Genomic DNA, 19,710 nt, shown 5'->3' with positions numbered 1-19,710 from the left:
AAAATCGATATGAAAAATTAAAGTGGTCCGAGAGGGCAGAGATCTAGATAAAAAAAAAATAAGAATAAAAATAATAATTAATTAAATTCAGATTCTGATCATACGCTCACCCCTAGTTATAGAAGTAATACGGATCGGATCCATATACGAATTATTAAATTTATCCTATATGGTCGTATCGTAACACACACCATAACCCCACTAACCCGGTCCCCATAGGATATGCATTGGCTTGCAAATTCGGATCACGAATTCTTATCGGATTCATGTTCTGCATCCAAACCCTCTAAGTAGGATATGGTACGGGTCATATTAGTGAACCAACCAGGATCCATTACCACGAGGGAGATGGGAAGTAGATAAGATACCTCTTTCGTGGTTCCTTAGGAACAATTAACACAACTTAGAAGTCAACGCCTCCATCCAACGGCAGTTTATTCTCTCTCATCAGCTACCAACGGTGACGATCCCCTTTCGCATCCCGAGAAGCCCCCACCACCATCGTTTGCTTAAACCCTCGCCAGGCGAATCGAGTGTGGGGTTTTCTTGGCCGAGACGATCGAGAGGGTTCCTTCTTCTAGGTACTACGCCTAACCCTAACCTTAAACCGTAATTCTTCTATCGAGATCGGTGGATTTAGTTCCTTGCGAAAAATTTGGTTTCTAGTTTGGTGTTTAGATGTTGTTGTCCATTTATATTGCCGGCAATCTTGTTCTTGTGCAATTCTCTTTGTTTTCAGGTTGGAATCACGCTATTTTTTTATTGTTAATATAGTAGAAGCTATTATTCTCCATACATATGTAACGACTTCAAAGTTCAAGGTCCTTCGTACTAAGGGCCTGTTTGGGTAAGTGAGGAATATTTTCCATGGGAAAGTCACTCATGTAGGAACTGGTTAGTGACATTAAAGGATCCTATGTAAAAAATTTCCTTTGGATTGATTTATATTATCTTGTTTGGATAGTTCAGGAAATTTTGGAGGAAGAGAAAATTAGAAAGAGAGAGATGGGAGGAAGAGGAAGAGGAAGAGGTGGTGGTGGTGGGCGGATAGGAGTTGGAGGATGCGGTGGTGGTAAGCGGAGGAGAAGGTGGTGGGTTGGGCGGAGAAGGTGGTGGTGGTGGTGGTGGTGGGAGGAGGAGGAGAAGAGTGGTGATAGGGAGGGGAGAGGGAGGAATGAGGAAGAGAGTGTGAGAGGAGCGAGTGTAAGAAAAAATAATGAGGTGGGAGTAGATTCTTTTTTTTATTTTTTCTTAGGAAAATATTTATTCAAAAAATTTATCCAAACACCCGAGGAAAATTTCCTGCAAAAAATTTCTAAGGAAAGCTACAAAAAACCCTAAAAGTTTATAGAGGGGACTTTTTTTCCCGTAAAAGTGGTGGATGATCATCATTTCTTTCCTTTTTATCTCAAGTGGTAGGTTGCAGGTTCTGAACAATGGCATTTCTTAATAAAGTTGGAAATTTTATCAAGCAAGCTACAACTTCCAGTCCATCAGTATACCAAGCAATAAGATGCATGTCATCCTCAAAGCTCTTTGTTGGAGGTCCGAGCATACTCCTTCAATATTGTGTTCTTTGGCTAGCCAGAGATTTATTTATGTGTTGCTTTTGATGCTTTGAAATTTTCTCTGTTTAGGACTCTCCTATGGTACTGATGATCTGAGTCTAAGGGAAGCTTTTACTAACTATGGTGAAGTTGTTGAAGGTATTTCTTTTCCTCTTTTTTTTCCTTTTGTTTAGTCAATGCTGCTTTTAACTGACCATTTTATTCAGCTAGAGTTATCATTGACCGAGAGACTGGGAGGTCAAGGGGGTTTGGTTTTGTAACTTTTACATCCAGTGAAGAGGCCTCAGCTGCCATTACTGGGATGGATGGAAAGGTATGCATGTTCTATAGAGCTAGCATTAATGCTTTAACATCATGGTATGCAACAAAGTGACAAACTTCAAATGCACACGTTTCCTGTTTTTAGATAAAGTGAATGGTATGGCTTGATAATGCTGTTTGTGTAGCAATTTGTAGAGACTTGATGAGTTTTGACTTGGCCACTTCCGGTTCAGCTCTACACATGTCTCTTTCATTCTTGGCAGATAAAGTATCAAAGTATTTTTTTTTTCTTCTTCTGGCCTGAGTCTTCTCTTGGTGATCATGCGCTATGGGTTTGACATGTGTTCATGATATATGGTGAATGTGAGAGTAGGTTCATGAAATCACCCTCATATATAACCTTTCGTCTTAAAAGTTAAAACTCATTCAGCTTATATTATATAACAGTGACTTTCAATAAAGGTAGGACATATGAGAGTTGTGGCTGGGTATACCTGAGTAGTACTGTTCTATTGTTGCTCTCTTAAGTGAATTATTCAACTTTAGATGCTTCAGTTTATTAAAACTAGTTTCCCTCTCATTTTGCTGTCAGCAGTGCATCATGCATGATCTTTGATAAAGCATATGTTTCACTGCCCAGGACATAAGGGATCAAGTGGTAGACATGTTAAAATAGTTGACTGATTCTACTGTTTGAGCAAAATAAGTATTCATCCTTTTGGATCTCGTGGTTATTATATATGGCTCTTTGTTTAATTGCTTTCAGGATCTTCATGGACGAATGGTGAGGGTTAATTATGCTAATGATCGTTCCGGTGGATTTCGTGGTGGTTATGGCGGTGGTGGTGGTGGTGGATACGGTGGCTCTGGCGGCTATGGCAGCAGCGGTGGTGGTTATGGTGGCAGTGGCGGCTATGGTGGTGGTGGTTATGGTGGAGGTGCTGGTGGTGGATATGGCGGAAGAGGGGGATATGGTGGCGGATCTGATGGCTATGGTGCTAGTGGATACAGTGATGGTGGAAGTGGAAGTTATGGTGTTGGAAGCGGTGGTTATGCTGGTAGCAGTGGTGGAAACTACAGTGTTGCTGGAGGTGTTGGCGGCAGTGACAACTCTTTCATTAATACCTCTGGTAATAACTATGCTGGTGGCAGCACTCCTAGTGGCTATGGTGCTGGAGACTTTTCTGGAAGCAGTGGAGGTTATGGCAGTGGAAGATACAATAGAAACAGTGGGAATTTCGTCGGTGGCACTGGTGAGTATTATGGTGTTGCTGGTGGTGCTGGTGGCAGTGACAACTATGTCGACGGCACAACTGTTGATACCTATGCTAGTGGCAGCGGCGCCGGTGGTTATGGCAGAACCAACCATCATCAGTATGGAAGCAGCACTGACCAATATGCTCAGGATGATTTGTTGGAGGACAATTTCAAAGATGATGAGGACGAACCTGAAGACTATGCCAACAAGAAAAGTTAACGCACAGTAGCTTCTCTCAATGAAATACTGGGTGTATGTATGTTCTGTGGGTTATCTCCTCACTGAGATGCTTGTAGCTAGCGTTAGTTCACAGGTATCCCATCTAATAATCCTCGGAGTTGAATGTGAGGCAAAGATGGAGATGGAGTTCATCAAAGAACAATGATTACCTGTTGTCGTATGCTGTGGCCTAAGACTGCATCTCTCTTTCTCCTTTCAGTTGGATTTGCATCATGCTGCAAATGCGACTGAATAATGTAAGACTGAATGTTGCCAATGTGTCAACAAGTATACCTGCAACTAATTTGCTTTAGGTTTTATATGGACTGAGAATTACCCTGGAACATGATACTAATGTCTGCTCCTTTGATAGCTAACGGCCATTAGCACTCAGAGCAAACACAGCCATGGCTCACTGCTACAAACTTTGCCCTGCTGAGGAATAAAAGAGCTAAAAGTTCAGGAGGCTGACATATTTCTTTCTTATGCTATTTCTTAGCGAGATCCAGGAAAAAAAGAAAGTTGTGATGCAAATGAAAGGAAAAGCTAGTGGACTGAAATTATGTTTTTTATGCAAATGGAAAGCAAAACTAGCTGCTTTAGCAAAAAGTATAGGTAGCTGAATGTTTGCAAAACTAGAAGTTCACAAGCAACTCACAATTAGTACAAAATAATGGATGCCCTAATGGGCAATAGGGAGAAGTAGAAGATCCCTTTGTTATCCCCAGTACATAAACAACAAAAGTTTGCATTTTACATTTCACAGGAACAGAATATGATATCTCCAGACATTAATATCCAATCATTTCCAAACAAATCAAGTGATACTTACGACATAACATGCTGAAAATTGAAAGATAGCACGTATCTAGCACCTGATCTCTTCTTGGATAAAGAAAAGAAAAGAACATTGTCTTTTAACTGTTATACTCATAATGAAGCAAATTGAGACCTCCTTTTTCAGATGCAGACCAAAAAATTGTCAGCTGGAAGAAATCCAGCACAATTATTTTCTCAAATATTAGCAAGAATACCATGTTAATAGTGGTTCTAATGTCTCAGGCTTAAGCCAAAGTGGACAATAGCTCCTGGAAGTTAAAGATCAGCCAGTCCGCCTTCGCTGCAACTGCTTCTCGCATCTGGACCCCAGCATAGCAGATAAACAAGTCGGCTCCACCTGGCTTCCGAGCCTATAATGTAGTGAAGAAAGTTTAGATGTTTCCAAAATTTCTAGGACCTAATGAATAATAATATTATAAAAATAAATTAGCACGTGTACATCAAATGAGTTATCTTTGATTGATAAACGTGCAATTTATCACAGAAAAACCCAACCACCTCCTGAAGCTTAACATTTCACTAAAAACTTTGATAAACAAAAATGCTAAACAAAACTAAAGTAAATCTGGCATGAAGTCAGCGACATGCTATTATCTAATAGTAATAGCATAAAGTACTGCATACAACTCAATCGATGGAGTTCAGAAAGTACACATCTGTAGATTAGAGAACATAAATGAATACTGAGAAAAGTAACTTTTGCAGAGAAGCTCTAGCTTCTTGTATTTCAGCCTGATTAAATAATAGATCAACTTACAGCCATGCCCAAACAACACCATTAACTCAATTTTTTACATAAGAATTATTCTTACCATAGACTCAAATAAATGAACATATTAGTATCCATAGTGTTCAATAACTGAAGCACAGAGGATCAAAGAGAACAACAATTATAAAAACCAAATAAGAATTTTACCTCAAGATCAGTTGCACCATCTCCAATCATAACTAGTAACTTGTGATCAAAAACCTGAAAATACAATAGAATGAAAATGAGGTGCATACGAAATTTCCTTCCAAAGATATCCCCACTCTCCGCACCTTTCTTATGTGTTGCACCGCTACTGCTTTTCCACCACTTCGTGAAGTAGGCTCCTTTGTGTCAAACCCAATGAACTCTCCAGAACTTCCAAAGAGTAACTGATTTGCAAAGATGTTCTCCAGAGGAATGCCAAGCTCCAATGCAACAGGCTATAAATAAGAAAAAGATAAGGAAAAAGGGAAAAAAATTATAGTTTACAAGGATACTAAAGAATGGGAAACAGCTATCCAATCCGATATACAAATTAAGAATAAATTTACGCAATAAATTATCAGTTGGGCAGATATCAAGAAGCAGTATAACATAATTCAATATCTACACTTAAGACTACTTGGTCAAGGAGTGGGCCCAGGTTGCTGATTTAGAAAATGGTATATAGCTTGACAATATAGTGTAGTGTTTATCTTTAGATTGCTTAAATTACTGAAAACAGAATAAAGATATCTTCAATCTCTTAATCATGAATATAGGAAATATGCTTCAGCTATTCATAAATAGCTTATGCTACAACGTAACATGGGGCTTAAAGTTCCAATTCAATAAAGCAGTGAGAGGACCATTCAAGGATGACGAAAAATCAGTAGAATATCAGTAGCCTAGAACTTTGAGTATTGAAGCAGATTGGAGAATGTGAGAGAAACATCTCTTAGAAATATGATAAAGAATGAGCATGAAGTTTGTGCAGGAATGCGTTTTTGAGGAGTTCTGGAACATGGCACATGACATTTTCTCTACTTTAGGATGCTATACAACAGAATAACCTTGCACAGAAGTACAACATATTCAACCCAAGCACTTTTAGACTAAAAGGTGGATGCCATAGAGACTCAAATACTCATATATTCATTTGTATTTCAGCCTCTATACAACCAGATCTGGGCAACCAGCAATATGCATGTGAAACATTATGCTTCCAAACCCTCTGTTTTAAATTAGATCACTCGAAATAAATAAATAAATACCATTACCAGAAAAAAAAATTGGGTGAAGAGAATTTCATAGGGATAATCTAACATGAAATTGAGCCTCTCATTCATATTAAAACTACTGAATTATGTTGTGCCTAAGAATCTCAGGTTCAGGAGAAAAAAAAAGGTGGAGGACATATCATCGATGGTCTATGACAGGATCAAAATTATGAAAAACACCACATGCTACAAAATGGAAACTGAAAATAGCCAAGGAAGCATCACAAACTTGATCCAATTGTGATAACTATGAGAGTAACTTGCCATGGATATATGAATTCAAAAAGTGTAAATAAAGAAGTTGAGCAAACCTTGATCATTTGCCGGAAGCCTCCGGATACTAGGTATACATCAGTCTTCTTAGCCTTTAGCTTTTTTATAAGTTCAGCAATGCCAGGAGATATCCTATAGATAAGTTGGAATCATGGTCATGGCTAGATCTAAGTCACTCGAAAATGCAGATAGCTTGCAGAAGTGAAAGCTGAGCAAAAGTGAACATTCCATAAGCTATATATTTACAATATATTATGAATACTTGAAATAAAGCATTTTTTAAGGATGGCAGGCCATCCAATATGAATATTAAGCACCTAGCAAGATTTGGAAATAAGTCTCATTGGCAACGGAACAAGGTGAGAACTATTTGAAAGTCTTGCCGTGAGTTCACGATAAGCCATGAAGTCACTATCTAAAGCTCCCAATTACAAGATAGGCAAAGATTACCTTTCCATTAGATCATTTAGTTGGAAGCTCTTAAGTATTATCAATGTGATTAAAGCAATTATCTCACAAATGTAGATCATTTGGTCCAAGCTGGTAGTAATAAGCCAAGAAATTTTTTGAGAACAGAAGGTAAGTTGTACACGACTTAAGTGACCCATGTCACTATATCAAGCTTAACTAATTATGTTCTATTAGTTATAAAAAAATCAAGTAAAAAGTGACTTGATCTCTTACTAGCTTAATGAGAACCTCTTGTCAGTTCTACAAAGTGACTGAATAAGCATGTAAAATACATAGATAGATAAATAGGCAATATCTTGATCTCTTAGAGTAATGTAATGAATAATAAGCATAGTGAAATACCACAAATCAGAAAATATTATGATAGATAACTTTAATTTTCAAATGATACTTCTATATATAAACCCATCCTAAATTAATAAATTCCATCTGCAACAAACTAATCTAAGAAAGAAAAATACTTGATATTGAGTACAGGAAATAAGTCAAATACCTAGGTGGCCTCTTCTCCAAAAAATCGTGTACCTGGGACAGAGATGGGTTGAATAAAGAAAGTCTAGCAGCTAGAGCCTGCTCAAAAGGAATAGAACCGCTCATTGCCCTAATAATAAAAGAGAAAGGGATTTTAGGACTTATTAAAGTAGATTCACAAAACCATATTATCATTCTCGGACTTCTAAGGTGAATGTATCAAACATATATTCCTATGCAGTACAAACTAAACTATTAGAGTTACTTAGTCGTCCATTCTGCAACAGCTTTCCCAGCTCCGCAGAAGTCAGCAAGTTCATCGATACCCTCATCCAGGCACACAGTGCTGTCCACATCGAAACAGACTGCATCAGCACTTCGCCAAATCTCAAGTACATCTGCATAAGAAACGACATGATCTTGACTAATTAAGACTAGGTAAGTCAGAACAACATACAGGACAAACACACCTTTCTAGACCTCAAGAGTTCTTGGAAACAACCTTCCGAAGGAAAAGTATTGCCGGACTGCATGGATGAAGTGCTCTTTGAGACGTCCGGTGAGGCTGCAACAATTACGAGAGGCTTGGAAGGTTTAATGTTACTGAATAAATGCTTAAACGATCTTGCTGGTATTTGTGAAATGGCTGGTGTTGAAAGAAGAGAACGATGAGGAACGTAGGATTGACGAACAGGGTTGAGACTCCACCTAACGATCCCAGCCATTGACCTACAGCTAATAATGAGAGCAGATGATCATGCATCGGAGTGAAAGATACTTGAAATTAAGCAAGTAATTAAGACGGGCAAATGAATTTGCTACACTGATGCACCAATGTCAAATGGTGAATCCTATTGTAAGTCCCAACGTTCTGAGTATCGGTTTAACGATACGTATCGGATCGGGCTAACTTTTAATTATATAAAATTCTCAAAGAAATTGTTATAATATGCAGAAAAAAACTCATAAAATTTCAGGAAAAGAACTCACCTCTCTCTCTCGGCTACTGTAGCAGAAAAGATAGAGCTGCAGCAGTGAGGAGAAAGGGAGAGGGCGATAGAGAGAGACAGAGATGGAGAAGGGAGAAAAAACCTAACCAAAGAAGAGAGAGAGAGAGAGAGAGTAAAAAAGTCCTCACCTCGCCGGAGATCTACTCGCCGGAGGTCAATCTCGACGGAAATAAACTCGCCGTCGCCGGATCGAGGACGGAGAGATGCAACAGGGGAGAGAGAGAGCGAAGGGGAGGACTTGGAGGGGAGCGTGAGAGAGAGAAGGAAAGTTAATAACTTTATTATTAATACGGGTTTTCAGATTCGAGTCGGATCCGACCCATTAACGTTATAGGGAATAATCTTTTAGAAATATTCCGTTAAAAATTAGAGGGTGAAAAGTTTCAAGTAAACAATTCTATTAATTAAATGTAATAATAATTATAATATTTTGGATGGAGCATAAATTATAGTATACCTCTGGCTGTTTTCCTTTATTCCAACTTACCCTCACATATTTTTAAATTTAAGTTCAAAACAATGTCTAATTTTATTAAAAAAAATTGAGCTAAACCATAAATAAATAAACTATATTTGCTATAAAAAAATAGATTTCTATTTGAAAAGGGAGTATTCAAATTTTTTTTAATGACAATTTGAGAATAATAAGTGTAGTTGCTACCTTTATGGTATATGGTCCATCGACCGGAGCTAACATTCAACTACTTCTACTTATAATTATTTTTCCTCTCTATTCATAGTAGATTTGGAATGAGAATTATGAGATAGAAGTCCATGGATATCCATCATAGATGTGATCTTGTAGGTGGAAAGTATCATCAACTGAGACTTTGCTCCACCTTCCAATCCAACATTGTACCTGAAAGAGATGGTTGAGTAACCTAGTCACGGAGAACAACCTCTAATCAATAGCTTTGGGATAATGACACCACCTAAAAAAAATTATGAACAAAAATATAGTGATCTATATTATATCAAAATCTGTATATCTTTTATAACAAACACGACATCAGCATTTTGATCATTTTAATATTATTCAGTTAAGTTTAACAAAAAATATTTAGTATAGAGATCATGAAAACTTTTTAAAATATAATAGAGTAAAATATATTTAACCCTTAGGAAAACAAATCAAATTACTAACCGGCTCGAAGTTGTCACTATTTGTTTAGCGGATATTTGAAGGTAATACATTTATCTTTGATTAAAGAAAAGATAAGCACAAGGTAAGGCTACTAAAACATCATCTTAATTAGTTAATTTGGATTCATGTCATGAAATTATATAATGCAAGTTGGACTGAAGGAATTATATAATGCAATAAGTTCACTATTGAAACAGATGACCAAGTTCATTTTATATTCACAATGAGATAAACACATTTTATATCCTCTATTTTCTAATAGGTGCAGATCGAATCTTATGTTTTACCTAATATTTATGAAACATATTACACTGTTAGGTCCATTAAATTAAACTTAACTATACTAAAGACATTGTTGAAATACCATTATCCAAGATGGAAAGCCGTCGGTTTCTTTGCTCTTATAGTTTTAAGATTTCAACTAAATAAATATCATAATGTCTTAAAAATATATTTTTATATTAGTAGAAAAATAGTTTGAATAAGATAGAAATACAAATATTTGATAAAAATACAGGAAGCAATTAGTAAATATTGAAAAATAGAAGGTGTAAACCATAAATATGTAATGCTTTAAATGCAAATTTCTCAAATTCTTTTATTGCATTTGTAAAATAAATAAACTCATATGTCACCTGGTCAACTAAGGGATATATATAATTAATTATTTGACTTCAATAATAGTTTGTCATTTCTTATGTATTATATTTTTTACTCTAATAATATTTATCACATTCTTATATAATGTTACCTGTATCCTTACAAGAATAGTAAGACAACAAAGAAACTGCCACAACTTATAGATTGTTCCACCAAACTCTCATCAAATCCAACCAAATATTTAATCATATATATGTGTGTAAACTATCTGAATTGAGTCAACTCCTAACTCCAACATCTCCCATATCTCCCTTCCTACTCCTAGAGGAAGGCTTTCAAAGCTACCAAATCAACCACATCCAATTCCAACCTATCCACCTGCACACCCTCTTCATCGTCTTCACCACCCATATCAAATAGCAAAGCCACAAACCAGTCCTCCCTCTCTCCTCTCTCTCTCTATCTCTCTCTACAACTCCTTAAACATCATGTTCCAAATAGACCCAACAAATAAGAGATCAAAGATCACACCTCTCTTCTTTGCATTGATATAATTTGGGACTGTGAGAAGATCTTGTTGAGCTAATTAAGATGGTAGCTTTTCAAGATGGCAGCTCATCCTTGCCTTCAACTCCCACTCCCCTTCCTTCACCAAAGAGCTCTGATCAACAACACTCTGAAACACTGGAGATTCTAATCCACCCCCAGAACTCTTCCAGCTCTATCTCATCACAAAGCTCACAGGATAACACTCCAACTATAGAAATCCATGTCCACTTCCAGGATGACCACACTTCCTCCTCTTCTCCAGATAAACTATCCTCTCCAATGGCCACCACTTCTGCAACTCCAAGTGATGAGGAGATGGAGTATGGCAAGGCTAGGCTACTATCAAGCCACTCAATGAAGATGGACTTCATCGATTGCGATGCGAATGGAGCATTGAAATGGAAGGAGATGGAACAGAAGTTTGAGCTCCCAGGTAACTCTCAATCCATCGGTAAGTTAATTAAGTGCAAGAAATTATTTTATTTACACAAGTGTTTAGGAATCAAATAATTATTCTAGTGATTACAGAGACTGGTACTGAAGCCATGGAATTAGCTCTGCGAGCAATGGGAGGATCAAACAAGATAAGCCATGATATCTACCAATCACTGGATCCAGATGCCAGTCCTAAGATCAAAATTTCCTTGGACTTGTAATTAAATCCACACAACCCATCATTATAAGTTTTGATTTATTCTTATATATATCTAGCTTGATTAAGAAAGCAATTAAGTAAATTATGTTAATTACTTGTACTCAGCTACAGGAGGAGTTTACATAGGAAGATCATAGAGAAGGAAATCAAGCAGGTGCATATATATATAAATTATAAAGAGCAAAGAGCATCATAATATATTATATATATAAACTGCATGGTATTCTCGTAATTTTAATTTATTTCCAGGCTATACTGCTAAGTGCATCCGTGAATATGCTAACCTTGACTCAAGAAGAGGCAAACGAGTGCACGCGGCTCATCATGGAAGAGGTCGGCTCGGACCAAGGAGCCCTTGAGGTGTTTTTTTCCACCTAAACCCTCCTTTTATTAGTTAATTGAAAATAAAATTTCGGCATTGCTCAATAATTATAATGCATTATAAACATCATTTTCCTTTATAATTAAATTAAGGAAGGGTTTTTTTAAATTCCTGCACCTTAACTTTTATAATTATCTTTCCAATATTCCCAAATTCGGGTCCTGTGCTGTTGATATCGATCGGACTAAAATTTCTTATTTGCATCCATACCCCTCTATAGTTTCTATTTGCATGCAGATATCTCAAAAATTAAATAGGGTTTTAATATGACCAAAATGCCCTTTCTGTTTCTACGTAATATATTGGGAGTGCTCTAAATCACTGCACGCATGCATGCAGACGCATGAAGACAAGACGTCCAAGACCTCTCTACTTATGGAATGGTCACCGGCAACGCCGCCAAATCATTCCGGCGGTATAAATCCGCCATTATCATCGGCGTCGGCGTCGACCGTCATCTTCCTCCGCGCCTACTGGAGACGAGTATGGGTGGTCTTGCTCTGGCTGGCGGCGTGCGCCGCCCTCTTCGGCTGGAAGTTCGCGCAGTACCGCCGCCGGTCGGCCTTCGAGGTCATGGGGTACTGCCTGTGCGCCGCCAAGGGTGCCGCCGAGACGCTCAAGCTCAACATGGCCCTCGTGCTCCTTCCTGTGTGCCGCAACACCATGACGTGGTTGCGTAAGAGCCGTCGGATCAACTCGGTCGTCCCTTTCAATGATACACTCAACTTCCACAAGGTATATATATATCTTGTCGTGCTCATCAAATATATAATCATTCATAGTTCCACAATATTTCTAACTGCGAGCTCCTTCCTTTATAGTAGCTGATAGCAGCAGGGATAGTGATAGGAGTAATCCTCCATGGCGGCATCCACCTTACCTGCGACTTTCCGAGGATCGCCGAAGCTGACGAGTTCGTCTTCCGGCAGACTATCGCTGACGATTTCGAGCACCAGAGGCCGACGTACTTTGATATAATAGTCTCGACGGAGGGCACGACGGGGATAGCCATGGTGATCCTCATGGCCATTGCTTTCTTGTTAGCCACGAGGCCATCACGTAGGAATTCGGCATTGCTTCCTTGGCCCATCAGAAAGGTTACTGGGTTCAATGCCTTTTGGTATTCGCATCATCTACTCATTCTCGTCTACGTGCTGCTCATCATCCATTCCATGTTCCTCTTCCTCGCCAAACAAGTTGCAGAGAAGACGGTACGTACGTACGTACGTACATTTTATTCACTATAAGAACTAACCTTAGATGATGAAAAGATCCTTTTAGTTTTGTGTAAATTATTTGAAATGGATCGAAAACTATCTAATGTTACCTGATACCATGGTATAGATGACGAACGGAAGTTTCCATTAAATTGTAAATCACATTTACACTATGACCCAGCAATAGAATATATGCACATGATCAAGCAACTCAATTGCGTCTTTCTACTGATGAATTCTACTACGTACTTGTCCTTAATTATGCAGACATGGATGTACATAGCGATACCGGTCCTAATCTATACTGGAGAACGAGTGTTTAGGATGATACGTTCAGAGATCTACGACGTCAAAATCCTCGAAGTTGGTAACTTTTTAGTGCTATTCTCTAATAAGTATCCAGTGATGGCACGATCATCTCATAGAATTTTCTTCTTGGGTTGCAGGCGTCAGTTTATCCTGGGAAGGTTCTATCTCTGAAACTGAGGAAACCTGCAGGTTTTCGATACAAAAGTGGGATGTATGTCTTTGTTCAGTGCCCTCAGATCTCCAAGTTTGAATGGTAAGAACTAAGAACTCATATCATTGTTTATGTTTCAGTTACTTGAATGGAATTTGGAACCTAAGCGTCCTAGCGTTAGGTACCTGTGCTTTAGTTGCGGCAATGATTTCGGAGTTTTGAGGCTTGTCTTAAGGAATACTTTCCCATTTACTTCTTGTTTGGTCGTGTCAAACATAAGAGAAACCTAAGTAATTTTCTAGATAATTTGATTTGAAGCATTTAATTTGCCTCCATTCCAATTGTTCTTATATTCAATGGTTGTTTACTTCAACTACAGGCATCCATATTCTCTTACCTCTGCACCAGATGATGGCAATTTAAGTATGCATATCAGATCCCTTGGAGATTGGAGCTATCAAACATATAGCTTATTCCAAGAGGTACTAATAAAGATCACACACTTGATATTTAAAAGTATAAGACAAGTAAACCTAAATTAGTAGGCCTTTATAATGTATATCTGTTCCTAAATTCTATGTTGGTTCTTCAGGCACTGGTATCTGGCAGCCCCGATTTCCCAAAGATTTCGATAGATGGCCCATATGGAGCGGCCTCGCAAGATCATGCGAAATATGACTTCATCTTGCTCATTGGACTTGGCATTGGAGCAACACCATTCATTAGTGTCCTCAGGGATATAGCTAATGGCTTGCAGAAGGCAATGCCACTGAGTTTTTAAATTTCAATAGATTTCTGATATGAAATTGAAGTGGTTCATCTTTTACTGGAATTAATGCCCACTTTGATGATTTCCCACAGGTTGATTCTACCAAGGGTAGCAGTGCCAAGGGACCGAAAAAGGCCTACTTCTATTGGGTTACAAGAGAGCAAGGATCCTTTGAATGGTTTAGAGACATCATGAAGGAAGTCTCAATTTTAGACAGGAAGCAGGTGAAAAGAGCAAACCTTTCTTCTTCTTCTTCTTTTCATTCTGAAAGCCCAAGTATTATTGGCAATTGAAGTACTCATACATTGCAATATTTTGGATGGATTTATAGGGGGTGATAGAGATGTACAACTATCTGACTAGTGTTTATCAAGAAGGAGACAAGAGATCAGCCCTGATAAGTGCAATCCAAGCCCTTCATTTCATGAAGAATGGCATTGATATCATCTCAAGAACACCAGTAAGAAATTTGCAGCTCTTCTTTATGTTTACAACATACTAGCAAAGATTTGATGATTTTTCTTTTCAGTTTGAGTTACACCTGAAGAAATAATTAATTTACCACTCGATCTTTCAGGTGCGCACGCAATTTGCCAGGCCCAACTGGTTCAGGGTCTTCTCTGCTCTAGCTAGCAGACATGAGGGAGAGAGAATAGGTAAAGTTTTGAAATGATACTGAATCATGAGAACTACTTAGCAATCTCTTGAATGCAATAATTTTGACATGGTAGTTTAACTGCTGCTCGAAAAAGTTGGGAACTTGAACACTAGAACTGAAACTAACAGCACTGAACAAAGAATTCATCAAACAAGATGGTGAATGATTCCTTTTGGTGGATGTGATTGCAGGGGTTTTCTACTGTGGACCAGAGGTTTTAGGAAGGCAACTGGAGAGATTGTGCCACAAGATGAGCAGCAAAACACCAACTAGATTTGTATTCCACAAGGAGCATTATTAGAATTAGGAATACTAATACAATGATGTATAGTTTTGCCTTCGGCATTTGATTTTGTAAAGAAAGCATTACAAAAGCAAATAAAAAAGTTTATAAGAACATTAGTTGCACAAGCTGGAATAGCTCAGTTGGTTAGAGCGTGTGGCTGTTAACCACAAGGTCGGAGGTTCAAGCCCTCCTTCTAGCGTATATTATAATTTTGGCACATTTGCATTTACCACCCTGATGTTAATTTTGTTGAGAGTTTTATTTTTCTAAAACACCAATTTATTAGTTAAATCTAACTAATCATAATTTTAAAAAAAATTAAAGTTAAAAAAGATTAATTTGCTCTTATTACTTAAAATTGCTCAAGAAACTATTTAATATTACTTATCATAGTACGAGAAAAAAAAATCTATTTCATGCAAGATAAATTATTAAAAATATTTTACACTCTAAACTATAAGAATAAGAGTATTTTCTGTTAGCAAAATTCTCTAAATACTATTTCGAAAACTAATTATAATGACAATTTTGAAAGCCCCGCAAAATTTCAGCGGTAATTATGCAAAAAGCCCTAAATTAGCGTGTTATTTGCACAACGGCCCTTGATGAACTGCCGAATTAAAATTTATCTCCAAGTCTGAATAGGATGAGGATAGAAATAATAGAATCCGAAGTATATTATCGGATCCGGGTATTCGTTAAACCCCCAAAACAACTTTCCTTCGGTTCTTCGGTTCTTCGGTTTCTAACTGTAACCCTAGATCGTGGAGGGAGGGAGAGCAACCCGAGGTCTCCCATCCATGGCGGCACAGCTGCGCAAGCGCTGCCTCTACGAGATCCTTGGCGTTTCCCGTGACGCCTCCCAGGACGATATCCGCGCAGCCTACAAGCGCCTCGCCCTCCAGCTCCACCCCGACAAGGTCGCCGCATCATGTGGCGGCGCCGTCAGTGACTCTGCCACCGCCGCCTTCCAGGAGCTCCTCAATGCCTACGAGGTCCTCTCCGATCCAAAGGAGCGGGCCTACTACGATTCCCACCGCTCCCAAATCCTCTTCTCCGACCTCTCCTCCAATTCTCGCGATCACTCCCCCTTCGACCTTGACCTCTTTTCCTTCTTCAACGTCTCCGTCTTCTCTGGCTACTCCGACTCCGGCCGCGGCTTCTACAAGGTCTATGGCGACCTCTTTTCCAAGGTCTACTCCCAGGAACTCTGGTTCGCCAGCCAATTGGGAATCCCCCAAGATTCCATCTCCCCCGCCCCTCTTATCGGTAATCTTGAAAGCCCCTACGAACAAGTCACCGCCTTTTACAATTACTGGATAGGATTCTGCACTGTGATGGATTTTGCATGGGTCGACGAGTATGACGCCTCTGCCGGACCCAACCGGCGTTCGCGGCGGGCAATGGAGGAGGAGAATAAGAAGCTTAGGAAGAAGGCAAGGAGGGCGTACAATGATTCTGTGCATGGGCTTGCAGCATTTGTGAGGAAGAGGGATAAGAGGGTGGACGCCATGATGGTCAAGAGGAATTTGGAAGAGGAGAAGAAGCGGGAAGAGGAAAAAGCGAGGAAGAAGGAGGAGGAGAGGAAGAAGATGGAGCGCGCGCAAGCATTTGTGGAGCCCGAGTGGACAAAGGTTGATGAGGTGGAGGATTTCTGTGGGTATGATGATGGTTATGATTATGATGGTAAGAGCAAGAAGAAGACAGATGGTGGGGAGGAGTTATATTGTGTGATATGCAGTAAGAAGTTCAGATCCCATAAGCAGTGGAAGAACCACGAGCAGTCCAATAAGCATAAGGATAAGGTTGCACAGGTGAAGATGGCGTTCGAGAAGGAAGACAAGATTTTGAAGGAGGGGGAAGATCAAGAGAAGGTTCATGTGAGGATAGCATTTGATCCACCGCAGGAGAGCGGTTCGGTGGAAGAGCCATGTGAGGATTTTAGGGAAGACAAAATTTTGAAGGAGGGAGGAGATCAAGAGAAAGTTCAGACAAGGGCACCATTTGATCCACCGCTGGAGAGCGCTTCGGTGGATGAGCCATGTGAGGATTTTAGGGAAGACAAAATTTTGAAAGAGGGAGGAGATCAAGAGAAAGTTCAGACAAGGGCACCATTTGATCCACCGCTGGAGAGCGCTTCGGTGGATGAGCCATGTGAGGATTTTAGGGAAGACAAAATTTTGAAGGAGGGAGGAGATCAAGAGAAAGTCCAGACAAGGGCACCATCTGATCCACCGGTGGAGAGCGAATTGATGGATGAGCTGTGTGGGGATTTTAGGGATGATTTGGAGTTGTGTGAGGGAGAGGTTGGTGTTCGAAGCAATGAAGATCGGCCCAACGAAAAGAATAGGAAGATAAAAAAGATCCAAGCTGACATAAAAAGTACCACAAAGAAAGATACAGCTGATGACCAAAAGCGTCCTTTAAAAGGAAAGAAGAAAAAGGTAAGCTCCCTACTAAATCTTGCTCATTTTTGTGCTGCAAATATATTCAGTAAAGAGATTCTTGGTACTACGCGGGGGGGGGGGGGGGGGGGGGGGGGGGGGGGGGGGGGGGGCGGGGGAACCTAGAGATTAGCTTGTTTTAAAAAATCATGCATTAAAAAAACTGAAGCTATTAGATTGAGGTGAGTTGCACACCAGCCGGTAGTGGATATTTTTGTTGAATAATGATGAGGTCATATAAATAGTTTTCACAACTAGCATTCATTACATTACAATTTGTTAACAGACTTTCATTATTTCCTGAACACTAGCTTGTGATTTTTATGTGTTACAAAGCTGAATAGTTAGTATAGCTTCAGTGACTTTACAATCTGAAAGTTTAAAAGGATATAATGGACAAGATTGATCCATTTATGTGCACTTTGTAGACTGCTGAGCAATGGGAAAGAGGAGGATAGGGATTAAAGGAGGCAGATATAATTGTAGATTGTCTAGAATTTCAAATGCTTATAAAAAACACGACTTTCAGCACTTGTATATGTTTATATTTAAATGGGGCATTAGTATTACAAATCCACCTTTTACTTCTCCACAAAAAGAAATGAAGGTAAGATTAAACTTAAACTAGATTTTGCGAGTCTTGAGGTAAAATATGAAAGAAAACAAAGACATGCAAATTACTCATAAATTAGCAAAGTGGCAAGATCCTTAAATCTACTACTAATTTGAAAAGATGTGAGAATTGGGTACAAAGTTTTGTTAAAGCCATTCAGTTTACAGATAATGCCAAAATTGTTGAAACTGCAAATGATGAGCAACTATAGATTAGTGGGGTAGAAAACAATGTGTGAAGTTACTAAAGATGAATTTACGGATGAATTCACTAGGAAATGATTGATAATGCATAACAAGTGAGCATCAAGATCTGCAACATGATAAAGTATCATGGATATTGTTTTGATATTGATTATTAATTATTAAGATATCTGATCTCTTGTTGTCAATTTTCAGTTTTCTTTGCACTGATTTTATAAATCATTTGTAGCAGGCAATGGCCAAGGCACCAAGTAATGCATGTGGGACTTGTGGTGAAAACTTTGACTCAAGGTATTCTTATCGGCACTTTGTGCCCCCCCCCCCCCCTTTTTGCACCTTCACTCCCGTACTACCCTACCCTACTAAACATCTCATTCTATCTTTCTTTATCCTTTCTCTATTTTGTTTTATTAGTTCTACTGGGCAAATTCTGATTTGTGCTGCATGATTTCTTATTCCAGAAACAAGTTATTTGCACACTTGAGTGATACCGGTCATGCTACATTAAAGTCGCGCTAAAAGACTCCCAATTTGTTGCAGAAGCAACTATTCACTTTTTTGGGATATGCAGGATGCTGATGTGATTTGCAGATATTCTAAAAGAATTTTTTTAGGAAATTGACACTGAGGGAGTCTCATGCTCCTGTTCTCCAAGCAGGAGTCATTCTTAATTGATTGATATATGAAAGAGAGTGAAAGAAAATGAAAGTGATAAATTCTGGGACCAGCAAAGGCAAGCTGCGTATGACTATATGAGGAGCTTGTATTCCATCTATACTCAATATATATTTATATTCTTTAATTAGATTCATTGTAATCTTCAATCAAAAACCACAAAATGAATGCAATACTTGACATTGTTTTTCTCGCTGATGCTTATTCTAAAACATGTAAATTCAACTTTCAAGGTAATTTTGTGTGGGATGCGTTATAGTTATTGCCATTTGCTAATATAAATTATGGTTGCATGTTCTCAGTACTATCTCTTTCAATGGCTGGTTCCAGGAGCTGATGCAAACAAGTGTTAATCTTGACTGATAACCAAAGATTTGGTTAAGAAATCTATGAAATGAATTTATTCTTTGAATGAAAAACTTGTTATTCTACTATTTATTGGTTCACTGCTGCAAGAGTGATAGCTTTTCTTAAAGCAGAGGAATAATATATTAATTATTTATTGCACAAAAAGAGCTTTTTTTGGACTAATATATTTTAATTTAAATAAGATAATTAATCCTTCATATAATTTGTTGCATCAATCCAAGTAGAACTTTATCACTTTTGCCATGATTGATGTTTACATTTATGTACACATCAACATGCATGCTCATTATTTCAGGATGACAAAG

The 19,710-nt window shown here is 38.5% G+C and overlaps 4 protein-coding genes and 1 non-coding gene across 9 annotated transcripts; 4 read left to right on the top strand and 1 right to left on the bottom strand.

Annotated features, from left to right (window-relative positions):
* Window positions 1–429: 429 nt before the first annotated feature.
* Window positions 430–3,661, top strand: LOC140773468 (uncharacterized). Of its 3 annotated transcripts, none has more exons than XM_073116049.1 (5): window positions 430–581; window positions 1,414–1,545; window positions 1,638–1,706; window positions 1,775–1,881; window positions 2,596–3,661. In XM_073116049.1, exons 2-5 carry the CDS (start codon window positions 1,437–1,439, stop codon window positions 3,304–3,306), a joined length of 996 nt encoding a protein of 331 aa, XP_072972150.1. In that variant the 5' UTR covers window positions 430–581; window positions 1,414–1,436; the 3' UTR covers window positions 3,307–3,661. The 3 variants fall into 3 exon arrangements, with proteins under 3 accessions (XP_072972150.1, XP_072972152.1, XP_072972151.1); XM_073116051.1 differs by having other exon boundaries at window positions 483–581; window positions 1,420–1,545; XM_073116050.1 differs by lacking the exon at window positions 430–581 and having other exon boundaries at window positions 1,175–1,545.
* A 243-nt stretch (window positions 3,662–3,904) lies between these two features.
* On the bottom strand, window positions 3,905–8,632 carry LOC140773469 (phosphoserine phosphatase, chloroplastic). Its single transcript, XM_073116053.1, has 8 exons — window positions 8,510–8,632; window positions 7,874–7,936; window positions 7,637–7,769; window positions 7,394–7,501; window positions 6,468–6,561; window positions 5,188–5,337; window positions 5,063–5,116; window positions 3,905–4,496 (listed from the first exon to the last, which is right to left on the bottom strand). The coding sequence occupies exons 2-8, from the start codon at window positions 7,902–7,904 to the stop codon at window positions 4,371–4,373; spliced, it is 696 nt and encodes a 231-aa protein (XP_072972154.1). The 5' UTR covers window positions 7,905–7,936; window positions 8,510–8,632; the 3' UTR covers window positions 3,905–4,370.
* Window positions 8,633–10,577: 1,945 nt separating this feature from the next.
* On the top strand, window positions 10,578–15,283 carry LOC140774245 (respiratory burst oxidase homolog protein F-like). Of its 2 annotated transcripts, none has more exons than XM_073117159.1 (14): window positions 10,578–11,125; window positions 11,203–11,326; window positions 11,435–11,483; window positions 11,579–11,689; window positions 12,051–12,446; window positions 12,536–12,922; window positions 13,196–13,291; window positions 13,375–13,490; window positions 13,768–13,870; window positions 13,981–14,148; window positions 14,250–14,381; window positions 14,489–14,617; window positions 14,735–14,813; window positions 15,007–15,283. In XM_073117159.1, exons 1-14 carry the CDS (start codon window positions 10,717–10,719, stop codon window positions 15,114–15,116), a joined length of 2,409 nt encoding a protein of 802 aa, XP_072973260.1. In that variant the 5' UTR covers window positions 10,578–10,716; the 3' UTR covers window positions 15,117–15,283. The 2 variants fall into 2 exon arrangements, with proteins under 2 accessions (XP_072973260.1, XP_072973261.1); XM_073117160.1 differs by having other exon boundaries at window positions 10,578–11,107; window positions 15,007–15,282.
* On the top strand, window positions 15,227–15,300 carry TRNAN-GUU (transfer RNA asparagine (anticodon GUU)). Its single transcript has one exon. It is a non-coding gene; the product is annotated as a tRNA-Asn (tRNA).
* Window positions 15,301–15,815: 515 nt separating this feature from the next.
* LOC140774294 (DNAJ protein JJJ1 homolog) lies at window positions 15,816–19,234 on the top strand. Of its 2 annotated transcripts, none has more exons than XM_073117225.1 (3): window positions 15,816–17,545; window positions 18,594–18,652; window positions 18,823–19,234. In XM_073117225.1, the coding sequence occupies exons 1-3, from the start codon at window positions 15,902–15,904 to the stop codon at window positions 18,878–18,880; spliced, it is 1,761 nt and encodes a 586-aa protein (XP_072973326.1). In that variant the 5' UTR covers window positions 15,816–15,901; the 3' UTR covers window positions 18,881–19,234. The 2 variants fall into 2 exon arrangements, with proteins under 2 accessions (XP_072973326.1, XP_072973325.1); XM_073117224.1 differs by having other exon boundaries at window positions 18,591–18,652.
* Window positions 19,235–19,710: the final 476 nt, after the last annotated feature.

The sequence above is a fragment of the Typha angustifolia genome, chromosome 13 (assembly GCF_048772165.1).
Source record: "Typha angustifolia cultivar Huaian chromosome 13, ASM4877216v1, whole genome shotgun sequence".
NCBI classification, from domain to species: domain Eukaryota; kingdom Viridiplantae; phylum Streptophyta; class Magnoliopsida; order Poales; family Typhaceae; genus Typha; species Typha angustifolia.
The sequence above is the reverse complement of the archived record's forward strand: the minus strand, read 5'-3'. Positions and strand labels throughout refer to the sequence as shown.